Genomic DNA, 16,983 nt, shown 5'->3' with positions numbered 1-16,983 from the left:
CAAATGGTCCAAGATGACGAAGATGAGACTGAGGGAAGAGGGGCGCCTGAAAGTGCAACCCAAGATCACCAGAACCGCTTTCAGCTACCTGTATTCTGTGTCCGGCATTTTGAAAGTCCTCAGGATGGTGAGCGCCCTCTGGGAACCCACGGGTTCCACCCTGGCCCGCCCCGCTCCACCGTGGGCACCGTGGGACTTGGGGAGCGGGAGGAGGGGGGAGAGAGAGGAGAGAGAGAGAGAGAGAGAGAGAGAGAGAGAGAGAGAGAGAGAGAGAGAGAGAGAGAGAGAGAGAGAAAGAAGGCCGGACCAGACTAGGTCCAAGGAGCGGGAGAGCCGGGGAGACAAGGGCCCTTCTTGATCAGTTCTGAGAGTCGGAGCTGGAAGAGTCCGGAGACCGTCTGATCCTGTTTCGTAAATGGAGAGGGAGGGGGCCTGGCTTGAGATTCCATGGCTAGGAAGATGGTGGCTGGGCCTGGGCCAAAAGCTCCGAATTTGGAAATGCTTGGGGGCCATTCTGGTGGAGCTGTCCAGCAGGCAGTTGGAAATTCAGGGCGAGATCTCAAGAAAAAGACGGGGACTGGAGGTGGGCATCATCCCACAGGGACCTGCATAGGACTGGCTGATAACTGAACTAAGGAGGACAAAGGAGAGAATCAAAGTTAGCATTTGCATGGCACCTTCTACTTTTCCCTCTCTCTCTACCTTTTTTTAAGTTTATTTATTTATTTATTTATTTATTTATTTAATTTGATTTTTTTGCCATGGTTACATGATTCATGTTCTTTCCCTCCCCTCCTCTCACCCCACCTCCTGTAACCAAAGAGCAATTCCACTGAGTTTTACATGTAACATTGATCAAGACCTATTTCCATGTTATTAATATTTGTACTGGGGAGTTACTTTTTAATTATGTTTTATTAATTATTTTTATTTATTAATATTTGTCATTAATTGACAATTAATGATCATTAATATTTACACTTAGAGGCTACATCCCCATCGACCCATGTGATGAAGCAGTTGTTTTTTTTGTTGTTTTTTTTTTTATGTGTTTCTGCTCCCATAGTTCCTTCTCTAGGTGTAGATAGCACTCTTTCTCATAAGTCCCTCAGAATTGTCCTGGGTCATTGCATTGCTGCTAGTAGAGAAATCCATTATGTTCGATTGTACCAATGTATATCAGTCTCTGTGTATAATGTTCTCCTGGATCTGCTTCTTTCACTCTGCATCAATTCCTAGAGGTCATTCTATTTCACATGGAATTCCTCCAGTTCATTATTCCTTTGAGCACAATAGTATTCCATCACCAACAAATACCACAATTTGTTCAGCCATTCCCCAATTGAAGGGCATCCCCTCATTTTCCAATTTTTTGTCACCACAAAGAGCACAGCTATAAATATTTTTGTACAAGTCTTTTCCCTTATTATCTCTTTGGGGTATAAACCCAGCAGTGGTATGGCTATCTCTCTACCTTTAATGAAGGAAGAAGTAAAAGAAGCCTATGTCAGGTATTCACAAAGGGGGAAGACAGCATGATGCTTTAGGAAGAGCATGAATTCCAGGCCTGGCTTCTTCATTAACTCACTGGGTTCCCTTGATCAAATCTGGGTCATCTAGAAAATGAAGGATTTGGGCTTGAAGGTCTTTACTCACTATAATTCTGTATCCATGAGTTTGAAGAACACTTGGTCCCTGGTCCACTGGGGTAGTGGAGAGAGGGAACAACTGTGCCAGATATTCTGAAGAGAGAAGCTGTAGGCCTTCATCATCATTTGTACTAGGAGGGGTGGGATCAACCTCCCTTGGTCACCCCCAAAGCAGATACATACTCTAAAGGTGGGGTAGGAAGAGTCAAGGATGACTTTTTGGTTCCATTCCCTCCCATTCCCTCCCTTCCCTTCCCTTCTCTTCTCTTCCCTTCCCTTCCCTTCCCTTCCCAAGAATCAAGAATTTGAGAAGATAGGAATAACTTAAAGGAGAGGCTAGAGGATTCAATTCTGAGCATGTTGAGTTTGAGAAGCCTATGGGGCATAAGTGGACAGGTCCAGCAGGAAGTTGGAAATGCAGGGCTTTCCCTCCTCAGGAGAGGGGTTAGACATGGATATTTGAGAGTATTCTGCATAGAGAGAACAACTACTCACTGGAGCAACTGGGGCAATAAAAGAGCATTTGCTTAAAACCTTATGGTTGGCCAAATGCTGCACATAGTCTCACAACCACCCTGGGAGGTAGGTGCTATTGTTTTCCCTCTTTAACAAATGGGAAGACTGCATCACAGAGAATTTTAAAGTCTTGTCCAGGGCCACAGAGCTAGTCAGTATCTAAACCTGGGTTTGAACTGGGGACTTCTTGATTCCAAGTCAAGCTTCCTTACCCACTGCACCACCTAGCTGCCCATCAAAGAAAGGAGCACAGGAGGACATGACAAATGGGGCAAGGGCAAAATATTGTAGAACACTAGAATGACAGAAGATAAATGTTGTTCTGACCAAGAAAACTGAGGAGTAGGAAGGTAGGAAGAGAACCAGGAAAGGGCAAAGACTTGGAAGCACTTGGTCTCTAATGGAGATAATCAGAACACAGGCCATCTTTTGCCTCTCTTTGTATCCCCAGCTCTTAGCACAGAACTTGGCGCACAGTAGGTGATTCATGTTTATTTACTGCCTGGTCCTCAAATGACAGATGTACACTCTTAACACTAGGCCTTTTCCCGAGTCTTGCCAGCCAGGTAGGACCTGCCAAAACGTACACTCCTCTGGGATTGCCCTCAGAAATCAAGTTCATCGTCACCCCCCAGGGCCAGACAGTAGTGAAGGAGTTTTTAAAATCTGCTTCAGACTGATTTTTTGGGAAATTTTAGTTTTTTCAGATTTTTTTCATGTTTCAGTATATGACTGAGAGAGGACATCGTTATTGTTCAAGTTATTTTTATCATTTGAAATTGTATTTGTTACAATTTTAAAATATCTGAGAAGATTGGTTTTGGTTAAGAATATCAATTTCTTGATTAGGCTAACATTTAACCAATAAATTGGTGATCTATGATCCTCTCAAAAATCAAAGACCAGGAAGTTCCTTCACACAGGTCTACATGTGCATATATTCAGTACCTACTTTGCACATCCCAAGACTTCTCTGATTGGTGAATGGTTATGAGGAGGTGGACCTTAGAGACCTCCATTTCTCCTTCATTACTTTATCACAGGGGAGGTGGGTCTTTGCCTAAATAAGGAAAATGTCAGTCTTAGGGCAAAATTTTTGTTACAAACCTCGTCAATCCCACTTTTCCTAGACAGTAACAGATTTGCTAATATTAAGGCTGTATCCAGCTTAATGCTACAGACCTAACTTGTAAAATGCCAGATTTTTTTTTAATGTTTGAAAATTTAAAAAACTAAAAACAATCAACTGTTATTTTCAAATGGATCAAAGTTTACCTCGGCTGATCAGCCCTGATTTAGTCCTTTCAAAGATTTCTCAAAAGACCAAAGATCTCAGCCCAGTGTGATAGCTTAGGACCTTTGAGTAACCTTTAGCTTAGAGGTAGGTGATCTCAGGCAGACCTTGGAAGACTAAGGGGGAAATTATTTCATATAAGAATATTATTAATAAATAAAACAATTCAATATTAATTTTCCTCAGTGAATGCTGTGTGGTTCTTAAGGAACAAGGAAACCAGAAGAAAACAGATTATTTTAAATTTTTTCTAGGGTTAAAAATGTGAAATCCTCATTTCATGCCACCTTAAAGAGAACCTAAGTTCACTGAGGGAAGTATAGGCTCCTAGCCACAGTATACACATGATCTGTCCACAGGTAACCGTAGATACATATAACCACAGATTCTTTAAGCTGGATCGAGGGTCTCGGAGCATAGACTGTAAAATACTGTAATAGAAAGGGACCTCAGCGAGCATCTCAGGCCACATGGCCTAGTAGAAAGAACTTTGGACCTACCTCAGCCCAAGTCCAGCCTCAGACATGTACAGCTGTGTGACCACTTTATTTCTCCTCTGCCTCAGTTTCCTCATCTGGGCTCAATGACCTTAAGGTCAACTGTTGTTAGAGAGCCCAGGCTCCTTGTTTTGCCATTGAAGAAGCTGGGGGTCCCAGAAGGGACAAGATTTTACCACGAAGTGTCATCATGATCAAATTTGCCCTTAAATTAAATTAAACCCTGGGAGGAAAGCAGTACCAGTGTTATGATTCCTGTTAACGCAGCGAGGTAAAGGGAGGGGCTCAAGCTGGTGAGTTGGGACCCTTTGGTTCAAGCCAAGGTCCTTTAGTCAATACCATGGTCCATCCAATTCCTAGTGGTGTCCAAGCAGCTAACTATGTTTGGAAGTAGTCTTGACTCAGTCGTGCATGTCAGGTTGGGACAAAAAGTTTAAGTGAAATCTCTCTCTTCTCTTGCAGTTATTTGTCTTTGGAGCATCCATCACCTTTATAATCGCATCCGTGCATGAATCCTACATAGCCATCCTGCTACTGGAAAGCTGCATAGTCCTGTCATTCATTATAATATATATGTTAGGTCTCCACCACTTGTTAGTGTTCATATTATGGCCGGCATTTGTAAGTGTCTATTTATCTAGAGTTAAAATATAAGTTCTGTGATTCAGTCAGGCTTTGACCATTAATTGAGCCCTTTTCTCTGGATATCCTAAGAATTTGGAAGGCTTAAGCTGGGAGAAGAGTACGCTATATCTTTTCTACAGCTGGGATACCACCATGCAAACAGTGGTGGAGCTCTTAGGACAGCTGGGGTGGGGGTTGACTCTGAATTGCTGACTTTTCTTCCACCTAGCATATTTTCCATTTCCAGGACTAATAGTTGCTCTCTGTGTGTGTTTTTGTTTTTCTGTCTCTTTCCCTTTCCCTCTCTCTCCTTCTTCTTCTGTCTCCATCTTTCCATGGTTCTGTCTCATTATATCTCTCTTTCTTTGTTTGGCTCTCCAACTCTGACCCTCTCTTGGACTTTGTCTGTTCTCTTTTCTGCCCCTCAAAGCTGCAAAAGTCAGCTGTAGCCTCTAAAGGGATCTCCTCTGGAAACTATTAGCTCATACTTAATGTAACCTTAACTAGAGGAGAGAAAATAACAGGATGTATGTACAGTAAGGTTCTCATCTCCTGTACACATTCAAGTGGGTACCCTTAAACTCATTTAGGACATGGAAGAAATGGGAAAAATCAGGTAGGAGGAAGAGTAATAAAGCTGGAGTGAAGTCTGGGTTCAAATACTGACTCAATTGTTTAATTGATTCTGTGACCACAGGAAAATTGTTTTCCCAAAGGCTTACCTTCTTGATATGTAAGAATGGGAAGAATTATACTTGCCCTGTTTATCTTGCTGGATTTGAACCAATTTAACAAATATTTAGGAAACATGTACAATGAGTAGGGCCTTATACAAAGTGCAATACTTCAATATATCATGCCAAAATCCCACCAATGAGAACCATGATCTCACTGATGAAGGGCTCTCCCTCTGTTGAGTACAAGTTGCAAATCATACAACCATTATCATATGTGATGAGATCCAATTAATTAAAGAAACCTTTATCAAGTGCCTTATGTGTGCCAGGCACTGTGCTAAGTAAGCATTGGAGGTACAAAGAACAGCAAAAAACAGTCCCTTCCCTCAAGGAGCTCTCTGTCTAACAAGAAAGACAACATGCAAACAACTCTGTACAAAGACAAATTAGAAGTACTCTCAGAGAGAAGGCACTAATCACTAAGAACAACTGGGGAAATAATTTTATTAAAGAAAATGACAACAGTAAACAGCATATCAAAATATGTGTGATACAGTCAAGACAATGTTTGGGGGAAATTGTATATCTCTAAACCCATTCATCAAAGAGAGAGAGAAAAGATTGATGAATTGAGCATACCACTAAAAATACCCAGACCACCAAGAAATTAAGAAGGCTTCACCAAAACAAAATCAATGCACCTAAAAATAGAAGGAAAACCGGAAACTGGAGGAAAAAAATCTTTGCATTAAGTTTCCCTGATAAAGGTTTTGGTTTTAAGACTCATTGAGAACTGTCAAATTTATAAGAATAAGAGCCATTTCTTCTATTGACAAATGGTCAAAGGACATGAATAGCTAGTTTTCAGAGGAAGAAATACAAGGTGTCAATAACCATGTGAAAAATGCTCTATATTACTAATAATTAGAAAGAAGAAAATTATATCCATCAAATTGACTAAAATGACAAAAAAAGACAATGGCAAATACTGGAAGGGCTGTCAGAAGGCAGGTATATTGATGTACTCATTGGTGGAGCTATGAACTAGTCCAACCATTCTGGAAAGCAATTTGGAACTATGCCCTAAAATCTATTAAATTATGTATATCCTTTGACCCAGTGAAATTCCTACTAGGTTATGGCTCAATGAGATAAAAGAAAGTGGGAAAAGACTTATATATACATATAATAGCTCTTTTTGTGTCAGCAGAGAATCAGAAACAGAGAATGTTTGTCAATTGGAAAATGGCTGAAAAAGTTACAAGTATATGACTGTAATGGAATACTATTGTGCTATTGTGTAAAAAATTATGAAGAGGAGAGTTTTAGAAAAATCTGGGAAAACTTGTATGATCTAATACAAAGTGAAATGAACACAACCAGGAGAACAATCTACATACTAATATCAATATTGTAAAAATCATCAACTTTGAAAGACTTTGCAACTCTGATCATCACAATGACCACCACAATTCCAAAAGACTCATGATGAAACAACCTATCCCCTTATAGATCATTTATAGATTCAGAGTAGATTGAAACATATATTCTTCCTTTTTTCCCCCTTCCTTCATTGCTTCCTTTTTTTCTTTTTTGGACATGGCTAATGTGGGGTTTTGCATGACCATATGTATTTGTAATATATTTTGGTTTTCTTGCCTTCTCAATGTATGTGAGAGGGAAAAGTATAAGAAGAGTATGCAGAACTGAAAATAAAATTGAATTTTTTAAAAGTAAATTTAGGGGGGGAAAGAGGTATTAGGAAAAGCTTCCTCTAAAAGGTGGGATTTTAGTTGAGACTTGAAGGAAACCAGGGAAGTCAAGAGGAGAATATGAGGAGGGAGGACATTCCAGTTGTGAGAACAGCCAGAGAAAACTTCCAGTCAGAAGATGGATTGTCTTATACAAGGAACAAAAAGGAGACCAGTGTCACTGCTCTACAGAGCAGGTAGAGGGAGTAAGATAAAAAAAGACTGGAAAGGATATAAAGGGGTCAAATTATGAAAAGCTTTAGCAGTCAAAGGAAGATTTTATATCTGATTCTGGAGGTAATAGGAAGCCACTTGAATTGCCTGAATAGGGGAAGGAGAGTTTATGAAGGATGGGTGACATGGTCAGACCTTTAGAAAGAAACTTTGATAAAAGAGTGGAGGATAGATGGACTAGAGTGGGGACAGACTTAAAGCAGGGACACTAATCAGTAGGGGAATAGTCCAAGAGTGAAGGGAGGAAATAAGAATTATTTAGTGCCTACTATGTTCTAGGCACTGTACTAAGGGCTTTATTAATACTATTTCATTGGATCCTCACAGCAACTCTGTGAGGTAAATGCTACTTTATCTCCATTTTACAGATGAGAAAACTGAGGCTGATAGAGATTAAGTGACTTATCCAGGGTCATATAGCTAGGAAATATATGAGACTGGATTTGAACACAAGTCTTTCTAACTCTAGGCCCAGTACTCTATCTAATGCATCACCTAGCTGCCTCACTGTAGGGGTAGTAAGTTGTGTAAGTGAAAAGAAGGATGTCCAAGATGGTATGACGATAATTTTAAGAAGCCTTGACTGTTGATGAAATATTAAAGAGGGAAAGGAAAGAATCAAGGTAACTACTTAGAGAAAATTGCAGATTAAGGGCAGCCACCCAGCTAAACTCTCCTTACAGCCCCCCTCAAAAGAACTATAATATCTCATCAAATTTTTGGAGTGGCAGAGCCAACAAAAAGAGGAGGGGTTGAGAATTTTTTTGGCCTAAGAAAATTTAAGAGGTTGGCAAGAGAAGTCTGTGACATCAAAGTGGAGACTTGTCTGCAGCCAACACATACTCCAGCAGTAACAACTTTGGGAGTTTTCAGGCCAGAGACTTGTAAAGAAGTCAGATAACTGGTCAAAGATTACAAGGGACCCTTTTCTGGCACTGGGTACAACTAGCACTGATTAACAAACTCTATTGGTCATATACAGTTATGGGTCATAGTTCCAAAGAGGACAGGAACATTAGTCTTCTATCACAAGGGAGCAAAGGCCCTGATACTGTACCAAAGCAAAGAGAAACATTGGTGTTTGTGGTTGTAGGGAACCAAGGATCCTTCCTGGATAAAGACCAGCAAGTAGGCCAGAAGAGCAGTGACCAGGATCACACCGCCTTGAAAGCACCAAAAACTTGGAGACCTCCCCCAGAACTAGCTATAAAAAGAGAAGAACACAAAAGTCTGAGGCTTTGAATAATTTCTCCTCACCCCCAGGTCAGCAGAGTTCACCTTTAACATAAAGTTTTTAAAAAATAGTCCGGAAAAATAAGCAAACGACAACAAAAAAAGAATTTGACCATGAAAAGCTACTACAATGGTAGGGAAGACCAAGACATAAACTCAAAAAAAGATAGCAATGTGAAAACAGCTACAAACAAAACTTAAAGAATAACGCTAATTGGAACCAAACCCAACAAGCATTCCTGGAAGAGTTAAAGAGATAAAAGTAGTAGAGGAAAAATTGAGAAAATAAATGAGAATGATGCAAGAAAATTAGGAAAAGAGAATTAACAACTTGGTAAAAGAGGCACAAAAATATACTAAAGAAAATACCTCAAAAATAGAATTGGCCAAATGGTAAAAGAGGAACAGAAATCCACTGAAGAGAAGAATTTTCTAAAAGAACAAAATTGGCTGAATCAAAATGGAGGTACAAATATTCACTAAAGAAAAGGAAGTACAAAATCTCGTTAAACAAAATAATTTATTAAAAATTAGAATTGAGCAAGTAGAAACTAATGACTCTATTACAATAAAACAAAGTCAGAAGAATGAAAATATAGATGGAAATGTGAAATTTCCCATTGGAAAAATGGCTGGCCTGAAAACAGATCAAAGAATGATAATTTAAGAATTACTAGATTCTTTGAAAATCATGATCAAAGAAAAAACATAGATACCATATTTCAAGAAATTATCAAGGAAAACTGCTCTGATATCCTAGAACCAGAGGTTAAAATAGAAATAGTACACCAGTCACCTCTTGAGATACCAAAATGAATATTCAGAGGAACATTATAGTCAAATTGCAGAGTTCTCAAGTCAAAGAGAAAATACTCCAAGCAGTCAGAATGAAACATTTCAAGCATCATAAATCTATCATCAGGATCACATAAGATTTAATAGCTTCCACATTAAAGGAAGAGAAGACTTGGAATGTGATATTTTGGAAGGCAAAAGAATCAGAATTATAATCAAGAATAAACTTCCCAGCAAAACTGAGTATAATCATTCAAGGGAAAAAATCGATAGCTAACAAAAAGATCTTTCAAGCATTCCTGATGAAAAGACCAGAGATTAATAGAAAATCTGACATTCAAACAGAAGAAGCAAGAGAAATGTAAAGCAGTAAATATGAAAGAGTAAATAATAAGAACCTCAAAGTTAAACTGTTTACATTTCTCTATGAAAAGATGATACAAGTAACTCCTAAGAACTTTACCATTAGTAGGGATTTAAAAAGAGTTTACTTAGAGGGGATGAGTATAAATTTAGAGGGGATGAGTATAAATTAAGTGATCGCTAAAAAAAAATAAAGGGTTGAGAAAGAGGGAGGCACTGAAAGAAAGGGGAAGGGAGAGGTAGAAGGGGAAATTTTTCTCATATAAAATGAGCAAGAAAGAATTCTTACAATGGAGGGGAAAAGAGGGGGTGGCAATATTTGAACCTCATTCTCATCAGAATTGGTCTAAGAATGCACACACACACACACACACACACACACACACACACTTAATTTCCCAATGAGGATAAAGTGGAGGGGAGATGATAAAAGGGAGGACAGATTAAAGGAAGCAGAGATTAGAAGCAGAGTGAACTTTTCAGGAGAGACAGAAAAAAAAAGAGAAAGAAGTGCAAGAAAATGGGATGGAGGGAAATATATGGTCATTAAAATGGTGAATGTGAATAGGATGAATTCACCTTCAAACAGAAGCAGATAGTAGAATGGATTAGAAAACAGAATCCAATAAAATGTTGTTTACAAGAGACACCCTTGAAACATATACAAAGTCAAAATAAAGGGCTGAACTACTTCAGAATCTAATATTCTTCAGCTAAACTTAAAAAAAAAAGACAGGGGTAGCAATCATTTCAGATAAAGCAAAAGCAAAATAGACAATAAAAAGATAATCAGGGAAACTACATTTTGATAAAAGGTACAATGAAGAAATATCAAAATTTTTGCAAGTTTCTGAGATAAAGGCCTCATTTCTCAAATATGTAGGGAACTAAATCAAATTTGTAAAAAGAGTTATTTCCCAATTGATAAATGTTCAAAGGATATAAACAAGCACTTTTCAGAAAAATCAAAGCCATCTATACTCATGCGAAAAAATGCTCTAAATCACTATTTATTTGAGAAATGCATATCAAAACAACTCTGAGATACAAATCAGAAATGACAAATGCTGGAGAGGATGAGAGAAAAATAGGTACCCTACTGAAGTAGTAGAATAATGAACAGACCCAACCATTCTGGAGAACAATTTGGAACTGTGCCCAAAGGGCTATAAAATTGTGCATATGCTTTGACTCAGCAATACCACTACTAGGTCTGTATCCCAAAGAGACTAAAGAAAAGGGGAAAGGACCTATACATACAAAACTATAACAGCATTTTTTGTGGTAGCAAAGAATTGGAAATTGAGGTGGTGCTCATCAATTGAATGATTGACATAAAAGCTATGGCACATGATTGTGATGGAATATTATTATGCTATAAGAAATGATGCAAGGGAAAAAACGATTCAAAGGAAGTGAGAAGAACCAGGAGATCATTGTGTATAGTAATATCAATGTTGTAACGATGACCATCTGTGAGAGACTTCGCTACCCTGATCAATAAATACAATGATGCAAAACAATCCAGAAGATCCATGATGAAAAAAATGCTATCTACCTCCAGAGAGAGAACTGATGAACTCTGAATGCAAATTGAAATATGATTTTTTTTGTCTTTTTTTTTGAGGAATGGCTAAAATGGAAATATATCCTGCATCATTCCACATGTATAACTGATATACTGCTTGCCTCCCCAATAGGTAGAAGAAAGAGAATTTGGAATTCAAAATGTTAAAAGAATGACAAAAAAATAAAATTTAAAAATATATCAAAGTGACTATATATAAATTTAAAAATATAACAAAAATGTCAGGTGATGAACCTGGGTAGCTGAAAGACTAGTAGCAGCCAGGTAATAGATCACAGTATCATTTACAAGATTCTATTGTCTCCTCTTAATTACAGGATATTTTGAACTGTATACTTACTGCAGGTTTCCTTATAGTTGTTGGCTTCCTGGTGTTGTGGGAAGAGGGAACAGACAAGTATGTTTTAAGTGGTGCGGTAAGTAGAGGTCTTCTGACTTTCTCCATATTAGATCAGAATTCAAGTCATTTTGAGAAAGAAAACTAATTCCAATTTTCTATCATGAATAAAATTCCTTATAGCTCACTCAGAATAAGCTAAGTTCTGAAAAGCTGCCTTGTATGATTGATAGAGATGAAGCTTCCATCAATCAATAGTGCAACAGTATTTATGAAGCCCCATAGGATGAAGGTACCAAAAAAAAAAAAAAAAAAACAATTCCTATTCACAAGGAACCTGAGTTCTAATAGGAAAGACAAGTATGTGTACAACTGAATAGCAATGTAAGGTAAATAATACAAATACATCCAAAATTGTTCAATCCAAAGTAGTTTGGCAGGGAGGACCCTAGCAGTCAGTGGGATCAGAAAAGTCTTCATGCAGAAGATGGGGCTTAAGCTAAGTCTTAAAGGAAGAGAGTTCTCAGTTCCATGAAGTTTGGCTAAGGAAGGGGAGTGCATGTGGGATGGGCACCAAGATACGGGATGGAATATTGTATAAGGAACAGAGAGGGCTAGTGTGGCTAAGTCAACAAATGCAGGACAGTCAGAGCCATACAGTAAAGCTGGAAAGGCAGGTTGGGGTCAGGTGGTGAAGGATTATGAAAGCTAAACAGTTATTTCTGCTTTATCCTAGTGGCAATCAGAAACCAATAGAGTTGACGGTATAATTAGATCTGCCCTGAAAGAAAATTATCTTGGCAGCTGTGTGGAGGATGAACTAGAGTGGTGAGAGATTTGAGGCAGGCAAATCAATTAAGAAGGTGTTGTAAGGAAATGAGGGCCTGAACGAAGATGGTGGCTACATGAGTGGAGAGAAGAGATCAGATGCAAGAAAAATCATAAATGGAACATTTGGAAACTAATTGAATATTTGAGGCAGACAGTGAGGAATTGAGGTTAACGTCAAAGTTATGAACCTAGGAAGCTGGGAGGAGGATGATGTTGAGTTCAAATTTGACCTCAGAACACTTACTAGTTGTTTGACTTCACCTCTTTCTGCCTCAGTTTCCCCATTTTAATAAAATATTGCAACCATTTCCCATTACCTAGATGCCTTCTAGCGCTATCTTCTCCTTCATTCCTGTCTCAAATAATGAGATGACCTTTCTCTTTTCCTAGGCAAACCCCTCTACCTGCACAAGCAATCCTATTCTATTCCATTTCCTCTATCAGATTGAACTTTCGATCATCCCTCTTTTCTCACTTGTCTTTAATCTCTGTCTTCTGGTTGCTTCCCTATTGCCAACACACAAATTGCCACCTCTATCCTCAAAAAAACTTTCACTCGATCCATCCATCCCTGTTAGCCAGCATCCTGAATCCTTTATTAAAACATAAGACAAAGTTCTCAACTGAGAGGGCTGGGGGGTCATAAGGAGGAATGAAAAGGTTTGGAAAAGTCACTGTGGTGAGTGAGATAGATGGTGCATCAGTTAAGGAAGCTGTGTAAAAGGATTGCCTTGCCACAAAAATGGCCCATTTTCTCCTATGTTTTCAGTATTTTGACACTGCTTTAATATTTCTTATTGTCTCATGGAATCATTAGCTTCTATTTGGTCCATTCTGATTTTCAGGAAGTTTGTTGCTTGAGAAAGGTTTTGTATCTTTGTATCAAACTGTCAATTCCCTTCACAAGTCTTTCTTCCAGATTTCTCATTTATTTTCCAATTTTTTCCTCAAGCACTCTCATTTCATTTACAAAGTATTTCTTAACTCTTTTTTTTTTTAAACTTTTGCTTCATTTCAGGAACTCTAGATGAATTTTTGCCCATGCTCTGTTTTTCTCTGAGGTTTTTCATGCCTGTATTGGAGTCATTCTCTTCTTTTGGACTTGTTTCTTGAATATCTCTGCTGCCACAATAAATAGTGCATTTCATTGTCATTCTTGTTTATTCTTCCAACCTGACTTCAAACTTGATGTTAGGGTTAGGCACTGCCTCAGTTCCATTGTGAAGGTCTGGGCTAGCCCTTTTTTGCTGCTTTGGATGTTGAACATTGTGTTCTTCCAGGATCTCAGTGACAGGCTGGGGACTTGCAAGCTCTCTACTCCCAAAAGTGTTGTATCTAGAACAGTCTAATTGCTGCCCCTCTGGTTTTAACTCTACAAGTTCCTGGTCTGGCTTTAGATCTGAGGAAGAGTAGACTTCAGGTAGACTTAGACTGAATTAGCCAGCTGGAAATCTTTGTTGGTTCAGAGTGGCTGAATTGTTCACTCCCCTTTAGCCTGGGATTCCTGTCCCCTGTAGGCTCAGTTTGATACTGGAAATGTGCCTGTGTCTGAGCCATCTCACTACCAACTTGTAAATTTTTTTCTTCCTTGTGCAGTAAGCCTATGGGTTTCAAGAGCTGCATGGGGTGTCATTGTATGACTTGAAGGGAGACAAAATAAACATCACTAGCTTCTCCTCCCCAACCCTTCTCCAAGGGAGACTTTAATTCCTGCCAGGAGGAGAAACAGGAAGTTGGGACAAGAGGTGGGTCGCTCTGCTTTCCTCAGAGAGGAGTATCAATCTAGAATTATGTCCATTTGCTCTTTGAATAGTGTTGATCTAAGGGATATGATTTTCATATTAAATCTGCTTCTGATTACTATTTCATTAGCAGGCAGAAGCAGGACTTCAATCTTTATACCTGATCTTGACCCTTTTTGCCCAAATACCAGCGCCACAATGAACACATATAGCAACGATCAATGAAATTCCTTTATCCAATTTGATAGCAAAACAGAAATCAAAGAAAACATACATTGGAGAATACATACCAGAAAATACAAAGTGAAGGAGCTCTCACTGGGAGTGAGGTAACTCAGCTCAGCCAAGAGAGTCCTAGATTTCACCAAAAGAGAAGTTCTCTGAAGTCTCTAACAAGCTGGAGAAGGACATGATGGTGACTGCCAGCTCCTCTCATCTTGGCTTCTTCCCAGAGTCTTTTCCTTCATCAACTTGAAGTGAAGTGGTCTCTTCTACCTTCTTTCTCTCAAAGCTGGAAGCAAGAGGTGCCTGAAGGAACCACAGAGCCCAAAGAGACTCAAAGAACTCCAAGTGACTCTTAAGCATGAACAGGAATAAAGGCCTTCTCTCCCAATCTCATCAACTCTGCATGGCCCTCATGCAGGTGCAGGACATTCACTTCTACCAATGAGGAGAGATCCCCATGCAAATTGGCTTTGGACTGAATATCCCAGGGCCTCCCTGACCCTAAAACCACCACTCTGCTCAGGTCCCCTTCTCATTCTGCCATAGATCTGTGATCCAATATTGGGTAATGTATGGCAAAGCCGCTAGTTTGTACTTGTCCCAATTGCAGAGTCCCAGTATAGCTCTAGGACTCCTCTTGCCCTGGTACACGTTTATCCCTAGGTGGTGGAGTGTTTGCCAGTACTGTGCTCCTGTACTGACCCAGTTCCCAGTGTCTTCGGACCTCCCTGACCTTGTCTCTATGCTGAAGTGGACTAGACAAATGACTCACAGTGACTTTTTTCTGGATTTCCCCCTTAGGATTCAGTCTGGTGCCTTCTCTAGATCTGGAGGAGTTTTGGAGTCTGGAGCAGTTTTGTGGATATACTGCTCCCTACCATTCTGTCATCTTGGCTCTGCTTCCATTAGTGAGGGTCCATTTTAAGGGAATGATTAAAATCTAGTAAGGGTTTTTTAACAGATGGGAGAGACTTCAAGGTGTCTGAAAATAGTAGGGAAGCAAATCAGGAGATGAGGCAAAGTTATATTTTAGAGAGAAGATTTCATTAAGGATACAATTTGCTGGAGAAGACAGAAAGGGATGGGATTGAGGACATGTGTAGGTATCTTGCCCCAGGAACAGACTTTTAGTCTGTTTTCCAAAAACCAACCTAGCTAAGTATGTTGAGGTTCACTAAACAGGGATGACCACTTGATAGATAAATCAGGAGTAGACTACCATGATACCCCAGAAAAGGGAGTAGAGGGTGCTAAGAATCACATCATTTTTAGACCATTTATAAACCTTATTTGACTTCTGGTAGTCTAATTGTGAGAGCTTTGTCCAATGATCATGAATAGACATTCCACTGAAGAAGCTCAATCATGTCTACCTTGACTTGCTATAAATTAAACAAGTAGAAAGAAGGAATTTGGAGAAAGAATGAAGTATTGTATGCTTCCTACACTGCAAGACACTGTGCTAAGCACTGAGAATATAGATAAAAAAAATAAAAATTGTCCATGCTGTCAAAGAGGATATAATCATCCCATAAAGGTGAGAATAGTAGAGGTCAGAAACTCTCTGTTAAGGAGTACCAAGGTAACTATTACCCAGTTAACATTAAAGAGGCCCGTTACATGCAAAACATAACAGAAAACTTCCCGGAACCAGTCAAAATGGATGACTGCTACCCACTTAACTGGGGATCCATAGAAACACTTAGAAAAGATAACCAGAAAGGACAGAGAAAGCAATGCCAATGATTATCAAGTCACCTTCTCTGATTTCTGTTTGCTATTAGCTTGAATAAATGGGTTTATTTGTTATTTGCTATGTGTGATGGTTTTTATGGAAGTGCAATTTAGTAGAAAGGAAGTTTTGCCTTTGGATCTATTGCTTGGAGCCCTTTTCCCCCTGCTCAAGAGATAGGATGTAACTTGGACCTCAAGATGATTTCCCCTAGACTAATAATATTTGAGGAGTGGGTAGATATAATTCTAGCCCAGTACCCCCCTCTCTGAGGAAAGCATGTTGGCCATCCTCTTCAGGCCAATCTCCTGCTCCCCTCCTAGCAAGATTCATGTCTCCCTTGGATAAAGATAAGTGAAGGAAATTCTAGAGATATCTACTCTTGCCTCTTTGGGAGCTACATTTAAAGAAATTCATGTTGACACAAATGAACCTCATGAGCATACACATACTCTACACAAAGAAAGTAAAAAAACATGGTACCTGCCCTGAAGGAATTGTTTTATGAAAGAGATAACATGGAAACAGCTATGTATACACATAGTATAAATGAAAGGTAATCTCAGAGGAAATGCTCTATCAGTGGGGGAGACCAAGAATATCCTCCATCAGTGAATAAGCACTTAAGAAACGCCTACCCTATGTCAGGAACTGTGCTAGGAGCTAGGGATACAAGTACAAAGAATGAAACAATGAGGACTGGCAATGAGCTGACATTCCTATGTGAAGTAGGGTTTGAGCTGAATTTTTAAGGGATCCAAGGAAGCCAGGAGGCAGAGATGAGGTAGCAGCAGGAAGAGAGATTCTCTGGTTCCTGTTGAAGCAGTTAGAAATTGGGTAGGTCTGTTGCTGCTTTCCTTCAGAAGAAAGAAAGAAAGAAAAGAAAAGAAAAGAA

General features: G+C 39.2%; 1 protein-coding gene across 1 annotated transcript in view; it reads left to right on the top strand.

Annotated features, from left to right (window-relative positions):
* The first annotated feature begins 3 nt into the window (after positions 1 to 3).
* The window catches only part of LOC123233286, a 39,694-nt gene continuing 22,714 nt past the window's right edge, over positions 4 to 16,983 (top strand). The window contains exon 1 of the mRNA XM_044659437.1: positions 4 to 189. Coding sequence (XP_044515372.1) covers positions 4 to 189 — 186 coding nt within the window. The remainder of the gene's footprint in view (positions 190 to 16,983) is intronic.

The sequence above is a fragment of the Gracilinanus agilis genome, chromosome 2 (genome assembly GCF_016433145.1).
Source record: "Gracilinanus agilis isolate LMUSP501 chromosome 2, AgileGrace, whole genome shotgun sequence".
In the NCBI taxonomy this organism is placed as follows: Eukaryota; Metazoa; Chordata; class Mammalia; order Didelphimorphia; family Didelphidae; genus Gracilinanus; species Gracilinanus agilis.
Note: the sequence above shows the minus strand (reverse complement) of the source record. Positions and strands in the feature narration are given on the sequence as shown.